The following is a 19715-nucleotide window of genomic DNA, read 5'->3' on the forward strand; positions in this document are numbered from 1 at the left end:
TGGCGTTGGCCATCAACACAACAAAGTAAGGGTAAATCACTTTACAAAATGGTATGGTCAATATTTTAGGGTTAGGGTATGGTCAATATTTGAGCCTTTAGTAGAATTTCATTGTTTTATATTTTCTTTTCCTTTCTTCAGCTTAGAGTTTGCATAATTTAAGAATGACCAGTTATTTTCTTAAAAAAAACTACTGCTGAAGAATATGGAGCAAGCAAAATTATTTTAAATTGTTTATTTAAATAAATATTTACATAACAGCTTCGTATAAATCAATTTTTTTCTTACACATGACACATCTTTCTAAAAGCAACAGCTTTAACAAGAAAACAAAAATGGATGAGTTACAATGATACTGTAGATAGGTGTGGTGAGAGAGATGGACAGAGGTTCATCTCAACCCTGTGTGTTGATCAGTGAGCCAATATCCCCCTTTCCAATCAAAGGTTGACATGTGGATGACATTTACCATCACTCAAATACCATTTAACACCTGAGCTTTAAGACCTTGCCCATCTCTTTCATTATACACTTTGTTATAGTATGCACAAATCTACTTGATAAGTTGATATACATTTTATTCATTGTTACTAAGGAATAAGAGGATGACACTATATACTAACTAAAATAACTCGTTCGAAAGTATCATAATGCTAAGCAGCACATGGCTGAGACAAAAAAATAAGAGTGAAAAATAATGATAAAAAAATCAACATCTCAAGCTGGCACCATCATTCATTCAGGCACAAAGCAATAGACAAACTTGTTAAAATTAAAACAGACGTCAATTATACAGCATATAGGCTACAATGTTCTGCCAAATGGTGTACAGTATGGCTCAACTTGAAAACCTAAACATTTGAGGCAATGTGCTCCAAGAAAATTAGAGCACACAATTAATGCCCAAGCTACAGTTCCAACCCACACCTCTGGCTGAAATGAGTCCCTCCAATTAAATCATCCGATCTAGAGGGGATTGGTTCGAAATGTTACAACAAAACATGACAGCAAAAGTGACAAATTATGATTTGAAAAAATGTCATTGTTAACCACTCAATGTAGATTATGCAGTTGTGACACACTAGTAACCATTATGAGTGCTGCTTGAACACAACGATGCGCCGGCAGCATCGCTATTGACTGTAAGATGAACATGAAAGGACGCTTGATGTACACATAATACAGTATACTACAGTGAAAAGCATTATTTCAACAGAATGATGATGGAATTCTAAAATACCCATTTAATTCAACGCAGTCCATTGATCTTATTCACCACTTTGCTTCTGGGGGGGGAGGTCGATATAAAAAAAAACATACCGAATAGTGAAATGCTCTTTGTATTCTATTGCTGTCAAGTCATGCATGTAAACTCTAATACGTCCAATAAAAGCGGTTTGTTTGCTTAAAAAAATGTATAAAGAAAATATTCTTTATTTCAAAATACTATGCAGGGCGGGATTAAAGGGTGAATTCAATAACATTTTTTAACAACACCTTGTTGTTTTCATCCTGAGATTAAAAACCAATGTGTATCCCCCTCTGAGGAGTAAATTTTTTTTACAGTTGTTTTTGATTAGCTAGGCAATTAAAGACACCGTGTCAATGGTAAGATTCAGACAGTGATTAGTGAGGGCAGGTCCCATTGGTCAGTGTGCGCCTCAGTTAAATCCTACACAAGTCCAATCCATCATTACCTTTCCTGGAGACTGTCACACTGCATCGGCCTTGGGTTGGGATGAGCGTGGTCCACTAACAAAGTTATAAACCAAAAACTGAGAAGTGGCGAAATAATGTGTGGCAAATAGCTTCCCATCAGGAGTGGGGTCGGAGAAAGCGATCTCATCTTTGCTCAGGTATGAACCATATATGAAGTTGTTCCTGTCCGGGGAAACAAAAGACATTCAGTTCAAATGTTTTGACTTTTGGTCATTTGGGAGTGAGAAAAACAGAGTGCTACAAAAATGGTGCAAAGTGTAAAAAACAACAACAACTAGGTGCTCTTTGGTTTGGAGTATGTAACTGAATTAAACTAAAGTCCAAGGTACTCCTCTATGAAAAAGGTTATATATATATGGACTATTTAGGGACACTTGAAACCCAACACAAACAATTTATGTTCAAAAAGTTCAATTCGTGTTTTTGAACATGAATTGTTAGAAGCTCCTTGTCGAAGGCCAATGCCGAAACATGTTGGGAGTGTTGTGTTTCTAAATGTCTCTAGGTGAGCCCATCAAATAAAAGCTTTTGGAGGTTTTTCAAAGAAGAGCACCTTCTGGGCTGTTTGAAGAGGAACTGACCTGAGGCACTCGATCATGCGCGAGGCGATGCCCTGGCGTCTCATCATGCTGAAGACCCAGATGCGGCTGATGCCACAGAGGGCAGGCTCTGCAGCGGTGGAGCAGCACCAAGCTCTCTGCCGCTCGAACATCACCTTCTCCCCCTCTGAACCCTCTGGAACGGGATCTTCAATCACCCTGTACCCCTGTGTGCATTTACAAACACACAGATGATTGACGGTCTACATTTAAGTTTTGTTTTTACGGCATGGCAGGCTGTGGCTGGGTATATGCAGGAATTCAGTTAAATTCAATACCTTTTAAGATCTTTTTTAAGACCTCTCCAATATATTTTAAGACCTCAACGTCACTTTTGTCACATCAGTGATAGGGGTATAAATCACAAGTTTTATCACGATACGATAATATATAGATTCTTTGGACAACAATACGATATTTGTTAATATCACAAAGTCTGCCATGATATCGACTCAATTCAGGGGTCTGCGATCGAAATGAGACGATAGTATGCTCATTTACCACTATCAGCACAATAGCTACGATTAACACTTTTTAATACTTTTTAAGGGCCTTAATTTTCCCTCAATTGATTTATCAACTTTTAATACTTTTCGAGCCCCCGCAGATACCCTGTTTTTTTTCTTGTTTTTTTTTAAGAAACACAAACAAAACAAAAAGACAGGCTCAGACACAAGAAAAGAAAGGAAACAAAAACATATGTACATGATGAACAATATTACAGTGGTGCTACCAGCCACATAAGGTGCTTATGTGCTTGTAAGTGATGTACTTGAGATCTCACACAAGGGGTCTAAAGGAAACCAGCCGGGCGAGTCACCCGTTGCCCCTAACCTCATCGAGGTATGCTAAAAACCCCATATGGTTAGACATTTTCTAAGTGAGTTGGTTCTCAGGAACCGGAGTCTCTCCATCCGTATAACAGAGATCATGTCCGTCAACCACAATTGGAAAGAGGGTGAAGAGGGGGACTTCCATTCCTTAAGAATTAGTTTTTTGGAAACAGTTGTCCCCAGTGTCAGAGATTGTTGCACAGCTGTAGTGAAGTTCAGAGAGGACTCCGAGCAGCCAAAGATGGCGAGTTCTGCCTCTGGCTGAAGGGTTATTTCATAGGCCTTAGAGTACCAGTCAAATATTTTGGCATAATGTATGTATGTATGTATGCCACAAAAGTAGACCAATCACAGCTCACGCTGCTACACGCCTGACATTATGTGCCTGATGCACCACCGGGCATCAAACAGCACGGAAGTCAAAGGAGCCACACGTGATGCTCAGCCCACCGGAAATGTTAATATCTGTGCAAATAATTGCAAAAATTAAAAAAAAAAATCTATCTTAGTTTAATGTAGGTGCAAAGGCCTCTGTAATGGGCTCGTTATAACTTGCATTTCAGAAAATTCGCTATTCACGATGTCCCAGCCACAGCTCATTTCCTGGCTGTCTGCCCATAGCCGGCGAGCCGGTTCCCTGCTCGATGGCTAGGCGCAGTGAGCCAGGCCAGGCGCTGGAGCCTGCTCTGTGGCTAGGCGCAGTGAGCCAGGCCAGGCGCTGGAGCCTGCTCTGTGGCTAGGCGCAGTGAGCCAGGCCAGGCGCTGGAGCCTGCTCTGTGGCTAGGCGCAGTGAGCCAGGCCAGGCGCTGGAGCCTGCTCTGTGGCTAGGCGCAGTGAGCCAGGCCAGGCGCTGGAGCCTGCTCTGTGGCTAGGCGCAGTGAGCCAGGCCAGGCGCTGGAGCCTGCTCTGTGGCTAGGCGCAGTGAGCCAGGCCAGGCGCTGGAGCCTGCTCTGTGGCTAGGCGCAGTGAGCCAGGCCAGGCGCTGGAGCCTGCTCTGTGGCTAGGCGCAGTGAGCCAGGCCAGGCGCTGGAGCCTGCTCGATGGCTAGGCGCAGTGAGCCAGCCAGGCGTTGGAACCTGGATTGACATGACATTGTGTTTGTAATGTAGATTGTTATTGAAATGTGCCTGGCAAATTTCAGATTTGTTTGGTAAAATAAATTCTTAGAGGACTCCTGTCTTCCTCTGCTCGGAGCATAGGTGCCGATTTATGTTTCTGCCAGTGGCTGCCGATCTTAGTTAAACATGCAGTTTGGAACATTCAATAAAGACAAATAAAAAATAGACTATGACTCGACACCCTAAGTGTCACTCTCATACACATGGTATGAGAGTGGTATACAGTATATACACATCACATCAATATCCGTTTCAGTGTAGAATGGTTAGTTCCTTGCTCTGCTCTCCCCTAGGAGCGCTGGCTTCACAATGCATTTGGTGTCAGCACCTAGGCACATGCAGTACGCATTCTCTCTCTTGCTCCCCCCATTTCCCCGTGGGTGCTCAGCTCTCTCCGTGGGTGCTCGGGCCCCGGGGCACCCACGGTTTCGGTGCCTATGGCTCGGAGAGACTGCTCTGTCTTTTTTTTCCATCAGACTCTGTCTTGTTACATCATAAACATACACCTGTGAGGACACACGAGCAGACAAATTCCCTGGTCGATATGAAACGGGAGGTGCTCACCTCTTGAATGTGCTCTGCTATAAGGCATCCAGCCACTTTCTTGTCATTGGAGATGAACAGGAAGGTTTTGGTCTGAGAGGGACACTTGGTCTCCACCTGCTGGAAGCCCAGGTCGTTGTCCACCATCTCCCTGATCTCCTCCACCTGAGGATCAAGCAGTTACTGCAGTGTGAGAGGAGGCGACATCCTATCCTGGTGTTGGCTTGAGGCGGTTTGGTTCATTTAATCATTCAAACCGTTTTGATTCATGAACTTAAAATTATTCTATGAATTAAATTTTAATTCATATAATAATTTTAAAAGTTTATGAATCAAAATGGTCCATTATTTATATTACATACATACATATTATGTAATGTAGAGCAATTGATCTAAATGTACTGTATTCAACCTGATTGCACATAGTATCCTGTTAGATAACTCTACAGGCTCACAAACTGTACATCGCCTATTTGGAATACAAACCAATAACCTATAACATGACTGAATGAGGGAACACTGTTACTTTTAATACCTTTGACCATTCCTTTTTATCCAAGCAAAAAATAGTAATAACATTGCCTTCTGTCTGTTAGGCCATATAACATGTACAGCAGGTACAGAGAGTGTTCAACACTGGGGGATTGTGCAATAATAAGCAAAGTTCAGCTCAGGCAGATAGCCAGCACTATCAGGCCCGTACAATGTGCTCCATTTGTCCAAAGAATAAAATGTGACCATCAGTCAATGCCAATTGTTTTGTGAGAGAAATTAAACACTTATTTAATGTGTTAACTCATTGAGTGCCATGGACGTCTTTCGACGTCCAATTAAATAGTGACGTAGAGTGCCAAGGACGTCTTTCGACGTCCAATGCGTTTTTTGACGGTGGGACGTCGATCAAAGCCTTCTGCATCTCCTGTACAAATATTGTAGCTATTGGAGGTCTATAACCTATTTTACAAACCCATTAGGTGGCGACAGTGCTCTCCAGATTAGAGAAATGTCCGAAATATAGCCTGAAAAAGCCCCCTGATCAAAGAGAAAGCGCTCAAACTGCAGCCCAGAGCCATGTAGATTGCTCTGGCTGCAACTGACGGTGCCTGGCAACAGCAGTCAATCCGTGCACACAACTGAGCTCCTCTGCCTCTGTCTGTCTGTCTGCATAGTTTCTTCACACGATTAGCCGCCAGAAAGGCAGCACCCGACGCCGAAGTGCCAACCCTTTCCCTGCAGTCCGGCAGCGCGACAAGGAAATGCTCCTTGTCGCGCTGCCTGGGAGGCGGCGCACAAAAAGCACTCCGAAAATAGACGCTGGGTGCGTGAGGCTGTGTGTTACTAGTGTGGGGAGGAGTTTGTAGCTGAGGGGGGGAGAGGGGAGTGGGGCACCCAGGGCAGCACACAACTACACCACGTCACTACATCAGAAAATACTAGCTAGAGTCAGTGAATGTGCTTGAAATGCTGCATTTCACAAAAGGCTGAATATCTCAGCTTCTAGATAGAAATGCCTGTATTTGCCTGTATCTTCTCCGGCTGATAACTAAAGAACGGAAAATGGTATCAATAAACTTTTTTTTGCTGATGATACAATAGCGTCTCCTTGTTCTTTTTGCGTGTTCGGTGTTTACATAGTAATATCACACAATATTCTGTGGGCCTCGAGAAATCACTGAAAACGCTCTGAAACTCTGGCACCGGGAGCGTCCGTTCTCCAAAAGTGGCTGGCACTCAATGAGTTAATGACAGCATTTCAGTGCCAGACTGAAGCTGTTAAGGAGGGTGATGTTTTTACCTCTTACTGACCAACAACTGTCAAAAATTAATGATTTAGGTTATTTCATCTTCTGATGCTTATATCAGAACATAATAGCTTACAACTAATACAAAATTAATTCAATTAAGAAATAACCCAGCAACTCTAGGTCTTAGTAAATGAAAAATAAACATCACTAATAATAACAACTGATGCTTGCACCTTAACAATGCACATTACTGCTAACATGCACTTAGCAAATTAAGTCATATATCACAATGTCAGAATTGATTCAAAGCTGTTCTATCCAACTGTACCAAGTAAACTCACTCACACTCACACGGTTTTGAAACTGGCATATTGCTTAGTTGACAATTAAGTCGGTGTAAAAAAAAAAAAACAGATTCCCGCACACACAGATCACCTCTGCATATTTATCGTTGAGGTTTTGGTTCTTCCTTTCTCAAGAAGCCAAAACATCAACAACAAAATATTCAGAGATTATCCATGTGTGCAGTTTTTTGTAATGATTAACATTTCAGGGGATTTTATTCCTTGCACCACAAGAGAACACTGCTGTGTGTGTGCTATGTCCATCTATTCAGACTACATCTTTACCAATCAAAACACTGACAACTACAGTGCAGGAGACATGAGGACGAGTGAGAGAATTCACCTGACAGAGAGGGGTACACACTCCAGATAGATCACTTAAGCCAAAAAGCAATACTCAGTAGTGGCTATGTTGTTTTAGCCAGTTGAAATGTTATGATAGAACCAGACTTCTAACAGGGCTCCTGAGGACTTACGCCATCTTAGCTGCCTACCGTTCCATGCACACAATCTCAGTCTCTCACGGCACCTATTACTTTCACCTGCGCTGGTGTACATCTCTTCTAGGCAATATCCACAAGACAAACCACTGCTGAAATTCGTATTATAACAGCAGAAACAAGTTAGACTTTCTTGTAAACATAAACCATAAAATTCCCATGAAACCAAAAATAAGTGTGTTTTGAATTTGTCACACCCGAGGACAAATGTATTAACCATCCAGTCAAATTTGAACTGAATGTTGCAGTATATAATAAGGGTCTCACGATATTTAGTCGCACGAAATTTCGCGATATCAAAACGTGACGATATGTGTCGTGGAGATGAAAAACTATATCGCGAGAAAATGAACCTCTGAACATGCTGCACTGACGGGCCGGCACTGATCTGCATTCTCTCTATCTTTTTCATTGCTTTGCTTGAAATGGGGACTAAACCGACGCTCATTAAATAACCGATGAGATTAAATGCAATCTCTATATTCTCAATGTGATTCAACTGTGCTTTTCTCTGCCAGGAGTGAGTGTGTGAGTGTGTGAGTGAGTGAGTGAGTGAGTGAGTGAGTGAGTGTGTGAGTGTGTGTGTTTGAAAGCGGAGCTGGCTCGCTCTGACTGTTTTCCTCCGAGACCTAAAAATGTTGTAAAATCATCGAAAATAGCGCACAAACATACAAAAACATGAGCATAATATGTGTTTAATGTACATACAAAGAACTGCTGCGATCACACTTTTGAAAATCTCATTTAAAGAAGAAACGCGATGTGTGTCTCGCTTCCTCAAATGGTGGCCGAATCATCAGCACTCTGCAACGGCCTTACCTCAGACTGAGACAGACTGAGCTCTGTGTGTGTGTGTGTGTGTGTGTGTGTGTGAGAAAGTGGAGCGGGAAAATAGCCCAGCAACAGATACAAAAACATGAACATATGTGTTTAACACATTCACTGCCAGCCGTTTTTCAATACTGTAGTTAGCTTCTGCCAGAGGGTTTTTTTGAGGATTCTGGCTCATCTTTCAAGAGCCGAGGATTTGTTTCTGTTAGGATTTTGTGAACACACAATATCTCAAAAGAACTAATAGAATGTGTGCTTTCTCTGTCTAAAAGAGTTAGTTTGTAGAGTTAGTAGTTATGTAAGCATTAGCAGTTGAATACAGCATGGTTTCAGCGTCTGAAAATTTATTCTGAGATAAACGGCTTTTTGTGAAATTCGATAGAACAGTCACTTTAACCATTCATTTTTGGCATCAGTAAGACGTCAGACATCTAAACAATAGTTTTGAACAGTAATTTCCTCCATAACAGCAGGAAACACCCCTCTCCTTCAAACTCCTCCCTCCGTGTGTGTTCTTCTTGGCTGCAGCGGGCGTGTCACAAGCTCGTTTCTGTTGCTGCTGTAACCTCGCGTCACCAGGCTCACTGCTTTGCTGCTGTGCCTGTCTGCTGGCGGCCGCTCGCTCGTTTCTTGGAGTTTCGGTTGAGAGCTTTGATGAAGCTTTTGCGATTCTGGTCTTATTTATGCTGCGTGTTTCAAAGTGTGTTCCACCCGTAATCTATTATGCAAATTTGCAATCCCTCACCGCCAGCAATCAGCGCGACAGCGAAAGCGTTTTCGCCAATCCATTCTACAGTATGAGAATGGTTTCATCGCGCGTTCCCCTGCAGTTTTGTCTCTGCTTTTTCTAGTCTGGGAGAGCACTGTCGCCACTTAGTGGGTCGGTGGAATGGGTTGCACACGTTCGGTGGCTCCAATATTTATATAAGAGATGTAAAAGGGTTAGATGCACATCCCACGGTCAAAAAAAAAAAATTTTTTTTTTTACGTATTAACACGTCATTGGCAGTCAACCGTTGGATTTTTTTTTGACGTATTAACACGTCATTGGCAGTGAACGTGTTAATAGTAAAATATAGTAAGTAAATTACTTGAATTGATCTTTTTTGCAGTGTAGTTGAGTGTGTACCCTACATTCTTTTCTTTTCTCTATTTTCTACACATGGGAAGTTTTGACTGAAGTGTTTTGCTGCCTGTGCCGTGTGTGTTCTTCTTGGCTGCAGCGGGCGTGTCACAAGCTCGTTTCTGTTGCTGCTGTAACCTCGCGTCACCAGGCTCACTGCTTTGCTGCTGCTGTGCCTGTCTGCTGGCGGCCGCTGGGCAAGTCTGGATGAGCTCGCTCGTTTCTTGGGGTTCTGAGAGCTTTGATGAAGCTTTTGCGATTCTGGTCTTATTTATGCTGCGTGTTTCAAAGTGTGTTCCACCCGTAATCTATTATGCAAATTTGCAAAACCCCACCGCCAGCTCCCAAGCGCGAAAGCGTTTTCGCCAATCCATTTTCATGAGAATGGCTTCCTCACACTGCTTTTTGCTTGCCTTCCTCTAGAATGGAGAGCACTGTCGCCACTTAGTGGGTCGGTGGAATGGGTTGTACACGTTCGGTGGCTCCAATATTTTTATAGGAGACGTGGGGGGCATTGATCCACGTAGCACCGTCAAAATTTTTTTTTTTTTTTTTTTGACGTCTCAACTCGTCATTGGCAGTCAACCGTTGGATTTTTTTTGACGAGTCAACTCGCCATTGGCAGTGAACGTGTTAATGTACATATGCCATGATCAAACTTTTGAAACACGCATTTAAAGAAACGTGATGTGTGTCCGCCTGGAGCTGAGGTCTCCCCCGAGTGAAATCTTAGCACTCTGTCGCGGCCGGCCACATTCAGACAGAGTCCGACGAGACGCAGTGGCCTCCCCGCAATCCATTCCATAGAGGCAGACTGAGCGGACTGCGGGGGCACGAAGGTTTTGTAAGAACGGACAACGGCAAGCTACTTTATGATTGGATATCCCCATGTGACGGCAGATGGTAGTCAGTATGGAGCGATAAGCAATGCCCACTTCTAACCCTGCCTCAGCAAACGGTGAAAACAGGGAAATGGCGATATTTAGGATTTGGGTTGAAACTAATCTCTCGAAACAGACTTTCGACTTGCATCGAAAATCTGTCAGCAAGCTCCATGAACCTGGTCTATTTATTTTTTAAACATTCTTAATACTGAATGAATGTTTAATACTAATGTTATGTTAAATTATCTCTGTCTTAACCTGTTGGCACAGGAAAAGAAATTTAGAAAACATACAGAAATACCCATTGTAATAGCACATCAATAAACGATGTGTCATATATTTATTTAGGTCGAAATAAAACAAATTGATGGCACAAGGGTTTTCTGGTCCAATCTTTTTGCCGCGAAAACTGCCGCGCTTAATATTGTTTGGCCCGCAACTCCTTATATTTTTCTGTATGTGGCCCACAACCAAAAAAGTTTGACCACGACTGCCATAAATGGTCAGAGCCGGTTGGTCGGAGCCAATGGCAGAGCTTGCAGGGAGCGGAAAAGGATTTTCTTCTGTTGCCGACCGGAGTCCCTTGAGTTCCAGTTATTCATGCATTCAAACGAGCCTGCCCCCAGAGGTTAGAGTAAAACATTTTTTTTTACAGATGGGTTCTAAGATTGGGTTGAAACTAATGTCTCCTACTTTTTGAGGCTTAAAATTGTGCACATAAAATCCTAAATTATATACCGTAATTTCCGTACTATAAGCCGCACCGGAGTATAAGCCGCAGCAGCAAAATTGCCTGTTTGTTACATATATAAGCCGCACCGGACTATAAGCCGCGGGTGTTTTAACACCTTAAGTGCCATAGCCGAAATAATTCGTCTTACATAATCCAACGCTTAAGTGCCAGAGCCGAGTTTACTCGTCTTACATAAACATTTTTTTTTTTTTGACGGTGGAACATCAATCAACAACTTTTACATCTTCGAGATCACTATTGGAGCAAGATAATGTGTATAATCTATTTTACCGACCCACTAAGTGTTGACAGTGCTCCCCCAGACGACCGAAATCAAAGAAAAAACTGCCGCGGGACCAAGCCGTTCAAGGAAATGCCGTGGCGATTTTACAGTAATCCACTCAAGACTTGTCTTGCCTGAGAGCGGCCGCGCACCGGCAGCAGCACACAGAGAGCGGAGAGCGATTTGCAAAATAGATCATAGGTGAAACACACTTTGAAACACCTCAGAAAGGCCATAATCAACATCTGCCCATCGCCCACGCATTCCCCGGCCCATCTTGACTCGCACAAGGAGCGTCCGCACGCACGCAAGCAGGCACACAGGCAGGCAGCAGCAAAAGCGCTTCTGACACGCCCGCTGTACAGCCAGGAGGAGAAGACACACGGAGGGAGGAGTTTGAATGAGAGGGGTGTTTCCTGTTGTTATGGAGGAAATTACTGTTCAAAACTATTGTTTAGAATGTCTGACGGTCTTACTGATGCCAAAAATGAATGGTTAAAGTGACTGTTTCACAAAAAGCCATTTATCTCTGAATAAATTTCCAGACGCTGAAACCATGCTGTACTCAACGGCTAATATCTACATAACTACTAACTCTGCAAACTAACTCTTTTAGACAGAGAAAGCACACATTCTATTAGTTATTTTTAGATGATTGGTGTTCATGAATTCTTAACAGAAAAGAATCCTCGGCTGTTGCTAAAATGAGCCAGAATCGTCAAAAACACCCCTGGCACAACTTACCTACAGGAATGAAAACATGGCTGGCATTCAATGTGTTAATGTTTTTTTTTTTTTTTTTTGTGTTTTAATGTTTAATTACCATATGTAAGGGTTCGTGCACAGAGGGGATTGTCGGGAAAGAGATGGCTGTTTGAGGAAGCTCCCATTTATTAACATTTCAACAAAACAACATAACACAACACCACCTGTGTTTTTTTTTTACAGTGCACACAGTGTCCGCGGTGTGGTGAAAAGAGGGCAAGAGAGGAAATTAAAACAGAAGTGGATTTATAGTTAGAAAGAGTGCTAAAGAAGAGAGAATTCCGTTTTTTTTTTATTTTTTTGCTGAAAAAATCCATAGATAAGCCGGACCGTTATATAAGCCGCAGGGGCCAAAAAACGGGTAAAAAGCCGCGGCTTATAGTCCGAAATTTACGGTAGTTAGAAGGTTTTTGGGGGATTTTGGTTGCCAGGGTCTTTAATTTCCTTGTTCATTCACTTTAAAAGACGCCAGAGGAAAAAAACAAGCTTACTCTCAGAGGCATTCAACAAGAAAATCATACAGTCTCTTAGCAACATCAACACGTCATGTAGATGCTTGTCCTTCTGGCAAGCATCAAAAAACACTTGAGGAAAAGTGATGGCTGAGCTCACTGGCATGACTTGCATCAGACACAAATCACTGCCTCATTTAGCCTTAAATGACCAACTGTGTTAAATAATGGCATAAAAAGAGGTTTAGGATAGGAGTAGTTTGCCTAAAATAAAGTTATAATAATCCACTTTAAATTTTTATATCTAATTTATATAAAATTGCCTTAGCAAGGACACCCCTGATCTGTGATACTGACAAGCCTATTGTTCCCCAATAGTGGTCATTTAGGCCGAGGCTGGTTCCTGTAAACATACCTTCTTTAGAGCATATTTGGGATCATCTGGTAAGACAAGAATGATCTTGCCATCAGGATACTCCCCCAGGATCCTCTCCTTTTTCCATCCCTGGGAGAGAGAAAGGAAAGGAAGAGTTCATCAACATACGGTAGTGTGTGTGTGTGTGTGTGTGTGTGTGTGTGTGTGTGTGTGTGTGTGTGTTTGGGGGGGGTGCAACAGCATTAGGAATTGTCAACGACACAGTGAAAAAAATAGAAATTGCAAAAAATAACGCAAAACAATGATATGAAAATAAATAAATAAATAAATAAAACATTAGCAATTCTGAATCCTGTCATCCCATGTACAGTAGTTGGAAATGTTGGTGATAGTGACTTGTTGGGAAATGTGCCGTGCAGCTCATATATTGAGGCGGCATTTCACCTAATCAATGGAGCTAGTGGACAAGGCACTAATAGCAGTCATGTCATCTCTGGAGTCTCTCACCACATATTTGACAGCACTGATGAACTGGTTGTGGAAGAGTAAATGCTGAGATTGGTCTTCGGGGTTGGCAGCAGAGTAGAGCATCCCACACACGCTGCAGGACTCTGCTCCGAACGCCTTCTGTCCCGCATCCTGGAAGACATTAGTCAACAAAATACAGCATTTAATGGAACTAACCCCTGTGCTATTAAACTAGGATTAAGCCCTTGTGTAAAAGCCTTTTTGGGGAGGGAAGGTACATGCTATTGGAGTTAGCAAGTGCACAAACGCCACCTAAACAGGGTTCAATAGTCAATTCTGTAGTCCCATCTTTATCTGCACTCAGATACAATCAGAACTAAGGTCAGCTACACTACAATGATACTGCACCTGGCCTTACATACAGTATAACCCACAACACATTCTGACCAGTGAAAGCTGCAAAACTGAATGCTAATCCCCAACTGATACACTGAAGCATACTTAGTATTAACTGTATATTGTAAGAGACAGATGATTGACCATAGTATCACATTTGCTAGTTTCAATGTCTTTTAATTTCTTTACTAGAAGTTGTTTTATGTGTTATCTGGCATGGAAACCAGACTTCCCTTGGGACGATCAAGTTGAAGTTGGAGCAGGGTTGACATGACTAGGATTACTCCATTTCAAATCACAAAAGGAGGAATGAAGCGGATAACTCACAGTGATAGTTTGACTGTCATCTTTGTCGGCCTCCTTTAGTTTCTTGACTTCTTTTTGCAGACAAGCATCTGAGAGAGGACTCTCATCTCCTTGTAGCTTCTCTGCTCCGCTACGATACAAAAACAGATCAAATTAGTTCAGGTTGCAATTGCTTTTCATTTCTAAAAGGGAAAACATGTCAAACGACTTAAGAGAAACTTCTTACTCTTCAGAAAACCTTTCTGTTGTCTTCTCATCTGTCTCGACTGTTTCCGTCTTATTCTCTGGAGACGGGTTAACATCAGTCACTGTAAGAAAAAGAAAGATTTTTATTCACAAGTAGGTTTTGTAAAATATAGTGTATGTCAGAGAAGTTGTTACAAACCCGTAAAAAAAAACGACATCACTCAACTACAGTTTATAGCACATGCACATTGCCAGAAGTTCATAACAGCTACATGGCACAACCATGAATTGACTCAATCTTTAGGTCAGCTTTTTTAGGTTGTCACGTAATAGCCTACTTCAAAGTGTGTCTACGGTATTTATTAAATGAAAATTGAATCATGCTGGTTATAACAGCGCTTAATCAAATCTACTTTTCTTGGCCGTCGCACTGAGATGCAGTTTCTTGAAGTGACTTGAATAGGACAGAAACATGTAATAAAATAGCGGGAGCTGCAAATAACCTGTAGACTTTTCTTCACATTGCTGTGTGCCATCAGATACTTTCAGGCACTCTTCAGAAGTAAGGGAGGATGTGGGACACAATGAAACTGGATCAGTGGAGTCCTGGATAAAGGAATAGAGAGAGGATGAATAAAGTCACATATTCACGGCTTGATATTCATCCATTCTCTTTTAAGATGCATATCATGGCATAATGTATCTTGATATTCATCGATTCTGTTTTAAGATGCATATCATGGCATAATGTATCTTTGAGTGAGAGGTTGACAGACTTACCTCGCATTTCACGTTTTCCGATGGAGGAGGATTTGTGATTTGCGGAGGCATCAAACGTACATTTGCCTTAGGAACGGAAGACTTTGTCTCAGCTGTGATGGAACCAGCAGGCTGGGCTGCTGCTGGAGGACAAGGCCTGGCCTGGGCTGTAGCTGCACCAGCAGGCGTAGAAGAAGCACTGGGCTCTGGCTGACCTGGCGCTGAAGCGGCAACCTTTGCCTGAGGTGCGGTCACAACTGGAGGCTTTAATTGAGCTTTGGCTGAGACAACCGGCTTCGACGGAGCTGCGGTAGAGGCAGGGATCTTTGACGGAGCTGCAGTCGTAGCGGGGGTCTTTGACCGAGCTGCAGCAGTAGCAAGAGTCTTTGACTGGCTTTCTTTTGCAATGGTAGGCTTTGACGGCGAAGCGGTGGAAACGACAGGCTTCGACTGACCTGTGGCTGAAACAGTGGGCGTTGACTGATCAGGTGTTGTCTGAGCTTTGGCTTTGGTCTGGCTGGGGAGTTGCGATGAAACAGCGGGTTTTGACTGAAGTGTGGGTTTAGATGGTGTTGTGGGATTTGACTGAAGTGTGGGTTTAGATGGTGTTGTGGGTTTTGACTGAAGTGTGGGTTTAGACGGTGTTGTGGGTTTTGACTGAGGCTTAGGTCCCGTCTGTGCCATGGGCCTTGACTGAACCATGGGCCTTGACTGAACCATGGGCCTTGACTGAACCATGGGCCTTGACTGAACCATGGGCCTTGTATGAACTACTGGCGGTGGGTCATCATCTAGTTCAAAGTCATCAAAGGAATACTTGGGTCTGGGTGTGTATGGCTTATACTCCACCTCAGGTTTCGTCGTCTTCCGAGTACGCAGTCCGTTGGGCATGGGAGGGGGTACAGCGGGGAGGACCCTCTTGGCTGCTGATCTGGTCACTTTACGGGTGGGTCCCTCAGTAGGGGTTATTTTTGGAGTTTCAACCTTGGGCGTTTCAGTTTTGGGGGGTTCTTTCTTGACGGGTTGAGCCTTGGGGGCCTCAGCCTTGGGGGCCTCAGCCTGGGGGGCCTCAGCCTTGGGGGTCTCAGCCTTGGGGGTCTCAGCCTTAGCAAGCTCCACCTTGGGTGTTGGTTTGATGGCGGAGGCAGGACCTGGCGGAGCCGTTTTAGATAGACTGGCTGCAGGTGGAGGAGGTGTGGTCACAGGTGCCAGTGAAAATGCCGATGACACAGACAGAGACGATTTGAAATCTATGTCTGAAAGCATTTGAGTCGCTTGCTCGGACTTCAGCTTTTTCACGCGTGTCCAAGACATTTTCTCTCTCTGGAGTTCCACCTGCCTTAATCTCTGATATCGTGTAAGTTTCTTTTTCTCGTGGGCTTTCAGTGGCACTGTAATCTGGGTGATGAAGAAGCGTCTCTTTGGAGGCTCTGGAGCAGACTCTGTAGCAGGCTTGGCTTCAGTTGAATCAGCTGTGGTGGCTGTGGCTGCAGGGGCCTCCTCAGCTGGTGGCACTGAGGGAGGAGAACACCCTTCTGGTCCAGCGGGAGTCACAACATTAATGGTATCTGCGTCCTGTGTGTTAACAGGTGGGCTTTCTTTCTTCATGGCTTCAGCCTTCATTGCTGCAGCTTGTTTTTCCTCCTCTATTCTCTTCAACAGCATGCTGTCTGTGGCAATGTCCTCTGCGATTTCCTCACACAGGGCTAAGAGGTTCAGCTGCTGCCTGTTTGTGGGTCTCTTGGCGGCTGCAGCCTTTTGCTCACGGAGAGCTGCAAGGCGGGCTTTGGTTCTGGCCTGTGTGTTCATCTGTTGTTTCTTGGGTTTTTCCGTTGCCACTTGCTGCTTTTTAATTTCCTTTTTAACAACTGCAGTCTTCTCACGAGCTGTGCTGTTTTGCTTTGAGTCAGTCTCACACCTCGGAGTATCATCTTTACTTTTGTCTTCATTACACTTTTCTTCTTCCACTTTAACAGGGACTGCTTCTGGTGTTTCCTGGGGGTTTTCTATTATAGTAATGTCACTATCTTCCACCTCATTCTCATCCACGGTCACGACGATCTCACGGCCAATCTCGATGTCTTCAAGAATCTGCACTTCTTGTACGTCCAAGAGACCTTCAACATCCTCTGTCAGCACCACCACCTTCGGGCCTCCGACAGGTTCATAGACATGAGTGTTTGCCATCTTCCACATCTCTGTGATATTAGAGTCTGTTATGTCAGATGATGGCGTCTCGCAATTATCAGAAGGCGGCGGTGACACAATTTCTGCCTCGGGCTTGGTCACCAAGTTTTCACTTAATTCCTCGCTTGAATCGGTCACTGTATCCTCTCTCACCTCATCAGTATTTTGGCATGGCTGCACTTCTGTCTCAGAGGAGGAGCTCTGTTGGGAAATATTTAAGTTTACAGTCATTTCACTTTCCTCATGTTCACCTGCCAATGTACTGTCTGGATTCATCTGTTCTGAGAGTGAAGTCGACAGTCCTGATTCAGCTGCTGCTTGAGTCACAATATCGACGTGCATTTCACTCTCTGGGGCACCGATTGGTTCCAAGATCATCACAAAATCTTCAGATGTACTATCTGGTATCTTAACTTCTGTGGTGGCTGTAGTTGTTACTGTGACATCTTCAACCTCCTGAAGTCCCATGTCCTCCTGCACCTGTTCGGACAGCTCCGTGGCACTGTTGGCCTCTGCAAATCCATTCCTTTCATCTTTTTCTCCTGCATCTTCTGACAGGCTGATATCATCACTAGAGCTAATCACTGCGACTTGTTTCACATCCACAGTCCCGGTACTCTGCTCCAATTGTGCAGAGGCAGAACTCTCTACCACACTGACAGTCTCTATTTCCATTTCAATGGCTGCTTGGCAGTCTGAGACACAAATGAGCTTCTTGCCATTGTTTTCCTCATGCTCTTGTTGTGGGTTACTAATCAGAAAGTTTTCTTCATTAGTAGACAAAGCTGGTGAATTTTCTTTTATCTCCTGTGTGTCTTTGCTCTGCATCTCCAGTAAAGGAACACCATCAGGCTTCTCCTCTGATGCTATACACACCTCTCCATCTGTATTACTCTCTGGACTACTAATGGGCTCGTACACAACCTGGCATTCATGTAGCTCACCTTCCGACTGATGAACTGTCTTGATTTGTTCTGCTGAGGCTTGGATTACAATATCAACGTCTTCTTGTTGGCCACCACAAACAAAAACTATTACTTCGTTTGTTCCATTTGCTTCTCCTTGACCTTCAATATTACAGACTGTTTTGTTAACCTTATCAGCAGAGATGGATGTGTTTTCTTCTTTGACCTCATCAATCACTTGCCTCTTCATTTCCTCTTCTGGAACAGAATTTGCCCTCTCCTCCATTGATCCAGTTATTACATCCATATCCCTTTGGAGCTCCGGGGCACTGTTAGCCTCTGTGACAAGCACGTTTTCATTGTCCTTCATTTCAGCATTAGCTATCAAAAGATGTTTCTGATCTTGATTAGAGAAAGCCATAGGTTGCTCATTGACTTCCTGGCTCCCCCGACTTTGTATTTCCTCTATAGGTGCAGGATTAGAAATCTCAGTCGATGGTGTTGTTGTCTGCATATCCACTTCTATTTGATCCTCAGGAACAGTCACACATTCAGTGATCACCTTGTCTTCATTTTCTGCACTTTCAGAATTTGCAATCATTAGATCTTTTTGAACTTCAACAGATGTGTCTGTAGTGCTTTCACCGACTTCCTGGCTCCCCTGGCTTTGTATTTCCACTGTAGATTCTACATTAGAAATCTCCTCTGATGTTGCTGTAGTCTGCATATCCACTTGTATTTGATTCTCAGGAACAGTGACACAGTCAATGATCGCAACGATCGCCTTGTCTTCGTTTTCTTTACTGTCAGAACTTGCAATGATGATATCATTTTGAACGTCAATAGCTATGTCTGTAGTGGGTTCACAGACTGGCTGGCTTCGTATTTCCACTGTAGGTGCAGGATTAGAGATATCTTCTAATGTTGCTGTAGTCTGCATATCCATTTCTATTTGATCATCAGGAACAGTGACAAATTTGCCGATCGCCTTGTCTTTGTTTACTTTATTTTCAGAATTTGTAATCATGAGATCTTTTTGAATGTCAATAGATTTGTCTGTAGTGGATTCACTGACTTCCTGGCTCCCCTGGCTTTGTAGGCTCCCAGGCTCCACTGTAGATTTTGGATTTGAAGTTTCTTCCAATGCTGCTGTAGCCTGCATATCCATTTCTATTTGATTCTGAGGAACAGTGGCACATGCAATGATCACCTTGTCTTCGTTTTCTTTCATTTCAGCATTAGCCATCAAAATGTGTTTGTGATCTTCATTCGATAAGGTCGTAGCATGTTCATTGACCTCCTGGCTCCTCTGGCTTTGTATTTCTTCTATAGGTGCTGGATTAGAAATCTGTGATGCTGTACTCCGCATATCCATTTCTATTTGATCCTCAGGGACAGTCACACATTCAGCGATCACATTTTCTGCACTTTCAGAATGTGCAATCATGAGGTCTTTGTGAACGTCAATAGATATTTCTGTAGTGGGTTCACTGACTTCCTGACTTTGTATTTCCACTGTAGATTCTACATTAGAAATATCCTCTGATGCTGCTGTAGTCTGCATATCCATTTCTGTTGGATTCTGAGGAACAGTGACACATTCGATGATCGCCTTGTCTTCGTTTTCTTTACCTTCATCATTTGCAATCATGAGAGTATT

General features: G+C 43.3%; 1 protein-coding gene across 1 annotated transcript; it reads right to left on the reverse strand.

The window, feature by feature from the left end:
- Positions 1–231: 231 nt before the first annotated feature.
- On the reverse strand, positions 232–19514 carry LOC310772257 (uncharacterized protein). Its single transcript, XM_083632014.1, has 9 exons — positions 14985–19514; positions 14708–14810; positions 14245–14326; positions 14040–14148; positions 13356–13487; positions 12888–12977; positions 4834–4977; positions 2301–2485; positions 232–1881 (listed from the first exon to the last, which is right to left on the reverse strand). Exons 1-9 carry the CDS (start codon positions 19500–19502, stop codon positions 1713–1715), a joined length of 5532 nt encoding a protein of 1843 aa, XP_083488140.1. The 5' UTR covers positions 19503–19514; the 3' UTR covers positions 232–1712.
- Positions 19515–19715: the final 201 nt, after the last annotated feature.

The sequence above is a fragment of the Poromitra crassiceps genome (genome assembly GCF_964638095.1).
Source record: "Poromitra crassiceps genome assembly, chromosome: 2".
Lineage (NCBI taxonomy): Eukaryota > Metazoa > Chordata > Actinopteri > Beryciformes > Melamphaidae > Poromitra > Poromitra crassiceps.

Excerpts from the sequence above, each read along its gene's own strand:
- LOC310772257 (XM_083632014.1), bottom strand. The coding sequence starts at position 19,502 with ATGATTGCACATTCTGAAAGTGCAGAAAATGTGATCGCTGAATGTGTG. Across the intron at positions 14,811-14,984 it reads CGGAAAACGTGAAATGCGAG|GACTCCACTGATCCAGTTTC; the intron begins GTAAGTCTGTCA and ends TCCTTTATCCAG. Across the intron at positions 13,488-14,039 it reads ATGACAGTCAAACTATCACT|GATGCGGGACAGAAGGCGTT; the intron begins GTGAGTTATCCG and ends AATGTCTTCCAG.